At 66.6% G+C, this 6,807-nt stretch overlaps 1 protein-coding gene across 8 annotated transcripts; it reads right to left on the reverse strand.

Annotated features, from left to right (window-relative positions):
* Positions 1–2,558: 2,558 nt before the first annotated feature.
* Positions 2,559–6,724, reverse strand: LOC143693240 (uncharacterized). Of its 8 annotated transcripts, none has more exons than XR_013180758.1 (5): positions 6,113–6,724; positions 5,682–6,039; positions 5,432–5,569; positions 2,788–5,397; positions 2,559–2,757 (listed from the first exon to the last, which is right to left on the reverse strand). XR_013180758.1 is itself a non-coding variant. In XM_077173240.1 (5 exons), exons 1-4 carry the CDS (start codon positions 6,722–6,724, stop codon positions 5,466–5,468), a joined length of 906 nt encoding a protein of 301 aa, XP_077029355.1. In that variant the 3' UTR covers positions 2,559–5,397; positions 5,432–5,465. The 8 variants fall into 8 exon arrangements, 7 of the variants coding, with proteins under 7 accessions (XP_077029355.1, XP_077029353.1, XP_077029352.1 ...); XM_077173240.1 differs by having other exon boundaries at positions 2,559–5,397; positions 6,113–6,236; positions 6,405–6,724; XM_077173238.1 differs by having other exon boundaries at positions 2,559–5,397; positions 5,682–5,877; positions 5,940–6,303; positions 6,378–6,724.
* Positions 6,725–6,807: the final 83 nt, after the last annotated feature.

The following is a 6,807-nucleotide window of genomic DNA, read 5'->3' on the forward strand; positions in this document are numbered from 1 at the left end:
TCCCCCCGGTTTTGAGGTCGGGCTCCCCGCCCCCTTTTCGTGGTCGATCCCCCCCGGTTTTGGGGGTCCGGTTCCCCCGGTTTTGGGGGGGGTCTCCGGTTTTGGGGCTCCTCGCGCCCCTCGGGTTTTGGGGGTCGGTGTGGGCCCCCCCCCCCCCTCCCGCGCCCGGTGCTGACGCCGGAGCTAAAAATAACCCGGGTGGGGGCAGCGGGGGTCAGGGCCCGGCGCTGCTGGGGGGGGGGCGGCCCTGGAGAGGGGGACGGGGGGGGGGAGGGGACACCCGGGGGGGGGACAACGGGGGGGCGACACCGGGGGTGATACCGGGGGGACGGGGGGGGAACACAGGACACTGGGGGGGCAAACACGGGAGGGGACACCGGGGGGGGACAATGGAGGTGATACCGGGGACACGGAGGGGGGGACATTGCGGGGACAGGGGGACATGGAGGGGACACCGGGGGGACACCAGGGGGGGAAATGGAGGGGACACCGGGAGGCCGGGGGGGACATGGAGGGGACACTGGGGGGACACCGGGGGGGAACACCGGGGAGACCCCGGGAGGGGACATTGGCGGGGACAGCTGGGAGGGAAACCGGGGGGACACAGAGGGGACACCGGGGGACACCGGATACTGGGGGGGGACACCGGGAGAGGGGAGGGGACACCGGGACAGGGGAGGGGACATGGAGCTGGGAAAACACGGGGGGGGACACGGTGGGGACACCGGGGGGGGGTGGGGGGGGACAACGGGGGGGACACCCGGGGGGGACATCGGGAGACACGGGAGGGGACATGGGGGGGACACCGGGGTGGACATGGGGGGGGACATTGGGGGGACAAGGGAGGGGGGACATCGGGGGGACACGGGGGAGGACAAAGGGGGGACAAGGGTGGGCAACGGGGGGGACACCGGGGGGACACTGGGATGGGGACACCGGGGGACAGCGAGGGGGACGGGTAGGACACGGGGGGGACACCGGGGGTGGCATCGGGGAGGGAAACACGGTGGGGGACATCGGGGGGACACCGGGGGTGGAAACACGGGGGGGGGGGATACAGGAGGAGACACCGGGGGACATCGGGGGGACACCGGGGAGGGGGACACTGGGGGGACACGGGAGAGGACAAAGGGGGGACAAGGGTGGGCGATGGGGGGACACCAAGGGGACAACGCGGGGGGACACCGGGAGGCGAGGGGGGGACACGGGAGGGGACATGGTGGGGGGGGGTCACTGGGGGAGGACAAAGGGGGGACACCGGGGGGACACCGGGAGGGGAGGGGGGGGACATGGCGGGGCCACCGGGGGCCACCGGGTACCGGAGGGAGATCCCGGGGGGAGCCCCATGGACGGGGAGGGCTGGGGGGCGAGGGGATCCGGGGGTCCCGCGGCTCAAGGGTCTCACGGGGTGGGGGGAGGGGGCGTCCATGGGTTGGGGGTCCCGGCGGTCCCGGGGGTCCCGGGATCGGGGGTCCCGAGATTTGGGGTCCCCCGGGTGGGGGATCCTGGGGATCTCTCAGGTTTGGGGGTCCCGTGGGTCGGGGATCCCGTGGGTCGGGGGTCCCGGGGGTCCCGGGGATCCCGGGGGTCCCGTGGGTTGGGGGATCCCGCTCATTTGAGGGTCCTGCATTTTGGGGTCCACAGCGTGGGGGTCCCGGGGATGTCTCGGTTCGGGGGTCCCGGCGGTCCCGGGGTGTCCGCGGTTCGGGGGTCCAGGGCGGTCCCGGCATTGGGGATTCCACGGTTCGGGGGTCCCGGTGGTCCCGGGGTGTCCGCGGTTCGGGGGTCCCATGGGGGGGGTCTCGCCTATGGGAGGGTCCCGGGGGTGTCCCGGGGGTCCCGGGGGTCCCGGGGCTGGTCCCATGGGGCTCCTCTGGAGGGGTCCCGGGTGTCGTGGGAGTCCCGGGGTTCCCGGGGGTGGTCCCGGGGGTCGCGAGGATCCCGTGGGTGGTCCCGGACCAGTCCCGGTGTTCCCAGGGGGGTCCCTGGGATGGTCCCGTGGGGGGGTCCCGGGGGGGATTCCCAGTGGTCCCGGTAGTCCCGGGGGGTCCCTGTGATCCCGGAGGGACCCCGGTGGTCCCGCGGGGGGGGGTCCCGGTTTGGGGTCCCATGGGGAGGTCCCGGTGGACCCGGGTTGGGGTCCCGGGGGTGGTACCAGGGAAGTCCCGGTGATCCCGCGGGTGGGGGTCCCGGTTTGGGGTCCCATGTGGGGGTCCTGGGGGGGCTCCCGGTGGTCCCGTGGGGGGGGTGGTCCCACTGGTCCCGGTGGTCCCAGGATGGGGGTCCCGGGGGGGGAGGGTCCCGTTGGGGTCCCGTGAGGGTCCCGGTGGTCCCGGTTTGGGGTCCCGGGGGGGTTCCCGTGGGGGTCCCGGGTTGGGGTCGTGGGGAGGGGGTCCCGTGAGGGTCCCGGGGGGGGTTCCCGTGGGGGTCCCGGGTTGGGGTCCCGGGTTGGGGTCCCGGGTTGGGGGTCCCGGGGGTCCCGGGGGGGGATTTCCGGTGGTCCCGGGCTGGGGTCCCGGTTTGGGGTCCCGGGGGGCGGAGCGGAGGCGGAGCCGGGGGCGGGTTCGTCCCTTTATTGGCCGCGGGGCCGGGGGGGCCGCGGGGGCCGCTTGTGCTTGTCCTGAAATCCCTCGGATTGCCCCCAAAATCCCCGGGGGGCGGGGCCGGGCCCAGGTGAGTCCCAGGGGGGCGTGGCTTGGCCCAGGTGAGTCCCCAAGTGGGCGTGGCCTGGCCCAGGTGCATCCCGGGGGGCGGGGCCTGGCCCAGGTGAGTCCCGGGGGGCGGGGCTTGCCCAGGTGGGCGTGGTTTGTTCCAGGTGTGTCCGGGGGCGAGGCCTGGCCCAGGTGAGTCACGGGGGGGCGGGGCTTGCCCAGGTGTGTCCCCCCAGGGGGCGGGGCCTGGTCCAGGGTGAGTCCCCGCCCACGAGCACAGAAGGGGGCGGAGCTCCCGGACCTGCAGTACCTGAATGGGGGAGGGGCCCACTCCGGCCCAGGTGAGGGGGGGACACACCTGGGGACACACCTGGGGACACCTGGGATGGGGACACACCTGGGGACACCCGGGTGGGCTGAGGGGGGTGGCACCTGGGGTACCTGTGGGGATGCACCTGTGCAGGTGTGTGCAGGTGTGCACAGGTGTGTGAGGGGTGTGTTCAGGTGTGTACAGGCGTGTGCAGGTGTGTGCGGGTGTTTACAGGGGTGTACAGGTGTGTTCAGGTGTGTCTCAGGTGTCTCAGGTGTCCCCAGGTGTGTCAGGTTTAAGTCAGGTGTGTTCAGGTGTGTCTCAGGTGTGCACAGGTGTGTGAGGGGTGTGCAGGTGTGTCTGTCAGATGTGTACAGGTGTGCCCAGGTGTGTCAGGCACCTGTGACACCTGTGGCACCTGCAGGGACACTGGGCTGAGCACGTGTCAGGTGTGTGCAGGTGTGTGCAGGTGTGTGCAGGTGTGCAGTACAGGTGTGTGCAGTGCAGGTGTGCAGTACAGGTGTGTGCAGGTGTGCGCAGGTGTGCAGTACAGGTGTGTCAGGTGTGTCTCAGGTGTGTGCAGGTGTGTACAGGTGTGCAGTGCAAGGTGTGTGCAGGTGTGCAGTACAGGTGTGTCGGGTGCGTCAGGTGTGTGCAGGTGTGTCAGGTGTGTGCAGGTGTGTGCAGGTGTGTCAGGTGCGTCAGGTGTGTGCAGGTGTGCAGTACAGGTGTGTGCAGGTGTGTGCAGTACAGGTGTAACGTGTGTCAATGCACAGGTGTGCCCTGCACAGGTGTCCCCGTGCTGCAGGCAGGGCGGGGCGGGCGTGGGGCACACCTGAGTCAGGTGTGGGTGTGCAGGTGTGTCACAGGTGAGCACGCAGCCACCCACGGCGTGCGCAGGTGTGTACAGGTTTGTACAGGTGCGTGCAGGTGTGTGCAGGAGTGTACAGGTGTGCTCAGGTGTGTGCAGGTGTGCTCAGGTGTGTGCAGGTGTGTGCAGGTGTGCTCAGATGTGTGCAGGTGTGTTCAGGTGCGTAGAGGTGCGTGCAGGTTTATGCAGTGAGTACAGGTGTGTGCAGGTGTGCTCAGGTGTGCTCAGGTGTGTGCAGGTGTGTTCAGGTGCATGCAGGTGCGTGCAGGTGTGCTCAGGTGCGTGCAGATGAGCTGAGCTTACAGTATGTACTGTGTACAGGTGTGTGCAGCAAGTCCAGGTCTGTACAGGTGTGTTCATAGCGTGTGCAGGTGTGCTCAGGTGTGCTGAGCTTGCAGTACATGCTATGTACAGGTGTGCTCAGGTGTGCTCAGGTGTGTGCAGGTGAGCTGAGCTTGCAGTACATGCTGTGCACAGGTGTGCTCATGTGTGCTTAGGTGTGTCCAGGTGTGTGCAGGTGTGCACAGCGTGCGACGTTCATGGCGTGCCCGTAGCGTGTTCAGGTGTGTGTGTGGCGTGTACCTGTCCCTGTGTGTGCCTGTTTGTACAGGTGTGTGCAGGTGCGTACAAGGGCGTGCAGTGTGTGCAGGTGTGTGCAGGTGTGTGCAGGTGTGTGCAGGTGTGCGAATGTCTGTGCAGCTCTGTACCTGTGTGTGCAGGTGTGAGCGGGGTGTACAGGTGTGTACAGCTACACACAGGTGCACACAGGTGTGTACAGGTGTGTCAATGTTTGTGCAGCTCTGTACCTGTGTGTGCAGGTGTGCGCAGGTGCGTGTAGGTGTGTACAGATGTGTACAGGTGTGTCAATGTTTTGTGCAGCTGTGTACCTGTGTGTACAGGTGTGTGCAGATGTGTAAAGGTGTTTACAGGTGTGTAAATGTCTGTGCAGATGTGTACAGGTGTGTGCAGGTGTGTACAGGTGTGTCAATGACTGTGCAGCCGTGTGTTTGTGTGTACAGGTGTGCACAGCGGTGTGCAGGTGTGCACAGGTGTGTGAGGTGTGTACAGGTGTGTGAATGTCTGTGCAGCAGCGTCCCTGTGTGTGCAGGTGCGTGCAGGTGTGCACAGGTGTGTGAGGTGTGTACAGGTGTGTGAATGTCTGTGCAGCAGCGTCCCTGTGTGTGCAGGGGCACACAAGCGTGTGTACAGGTGTGTGCAGGTATGCACAGATGTGTACAGGTTCACAGGTGTGTACAGGTGTGTACAGGTGTGTGTAAGTGTGTCCAGGTAAGCACAGATGTGTCCAGGTGTGTCCAGGTGTGTCTAAAGATGCACACAGGTGAGCACAGGTGTGTGTATAGATGTTATAAGTGTGTACAGGTGTTTCCAGGTGCACACAGGTGTGTACAGATGTGTATGTAGATGTGTCCAGGTGTGTTCAGGTGTGTCTGGGTGTGTCCAGGTGTTCCCAGTTGTGCCCAGGTGCTCAAGGTGCACACAGGTGTCTACAGGTGTGTATGTAGGTGTGTCCAGGTGTGTCCAGGTGTGTTCATGTGTGTGTCCAGGTGTGTCCAGGTGTGTCCAGGTGCTCGTGTCCAGGTGTGTCCAGGTGTGTCCAGGTGCTCACAGGTACTCACAGGTACCCACCCCCACCTCTCCTACGCCCCCTCCCCATGCCTGCCCCTTCCCACCCCCATGTCCATGGGCGTGTCCTGGGCGTATCCTGGGCGTGTCCAGGTGTCCGTGAGTGTGTCCAGCTGTCCTGGGGGTGCATCCTGGCGTGTCCAGGTGTCCAGGGTGTGTCCTGGGCGTGTCCTGGCGTCCTGGGCGTGTCCTGGGCGTGGTCCAGGTGTCCTGGGCGTGTCCTGGGCGTGTCCTGGGCGTGTCCAGGTCTCTGTGGGCGTGTCCTGGGCGTGCTCATTTTTGGGGGCGGGTTCTGGGCATATCCAGGAGTCCATGGGCGTGTCCCGGGCGTGTCCTGAGCATGTTCTGGGCGTGTTCAGGTGTCCATGGGCGTGTCCAGGTATCCGTGGGTGTGTCCTGGGTGTGTCCAGCTGTACATGGGCGTGTCCTGGGTGTGCCCATATCTCGGGGGGCGTGTCTTGGATGTGTCCAGGAGTCCATGGGCGTGTCCTGGGCGTGTCCAGGTGTCCGTGGGCGTGTCCTGGGTGGGATCCTGGGCGTCCCCATTTCTCGGGGGGCGTGTCCTGGGCGTGTCCAGGTGTCCATGGGTGTGTCTTGGGCATGTCCAGGTGTCCATGGGCGTGTCCTGGGCGTGACCTGGGCGTGTCCAGGTGTCCGTGGGCGTGTCCAGGTGTCCATGGGCGTGTCCTGGGTGTGTCTTGGGCATGTCCAGGTGTCCATGGGCGTGTCCTGGGCGTGACCTGGGCGTGTCCAGGTGTCCGTGGGCGTGTCCTGGATGGGTCCTGGGCATCCCCATTTCTCGGGGGGCGTGTCCTGGGCGTGTCCAGGTGTCCATGGGTGTGTCTTGGGCATGTCCAGTGGTCCATGGGCGTGTCCATGGGCGTGTCCTGGGCGTGTCCAGGTGTCCGTGGGCGTGTCCAGGTGTCCATGGGTGGGTCCTGGGCGTGTCCTGGGCGTGGCTATTTCCCGGGGGGGCGTGTCCTGGGCGTGCCCACTTTGGGGACGTGTCCCGGGTGCGTCCTGGGCGTGTCCTGGGCGTGCCCATTTTGGGGGCGTGTCCTGGGCGTGTCCTGGGCGTGCCCATTTTGGGGGCGTGTCCTGGGCGTGTCCTGGGCGTGTCCGAGCCCGGCAGGTGCGGGGGGCGGGGCAGGTGCGGGGGGCGGGGTTTCCTAGCGCTACTCTGACGTCATCCCTGATTTCGGTCGCTCTAAGGGGCTGGCTCGGGGGTCCCTGATTGCTCGAGCCCATGCGGTCGGTAATTAATTAACGGTAATTCATTAACGGTCAGTAATTATTGCTCTAGAGCGGGCGGCGCCCGCGTTTCTACAGTT

The sequence above is a fragment of the Agelaius phoeniceus genome, unplaced genomic scaffold (assembly GCF_051311805.1).
Source record: "Agelaius phoeniceus isolate bAgePho1 unplaced genomic scaffold, bAgePho1.hap1 Scaffold_444, whole genome shotgun sequence".
Lineage (NCBI taxonomy): Eukaryota > Metazoa > Chordata > Aves > Passeriformes > Icteridae > Agelaius > Agelaius phoeniceus.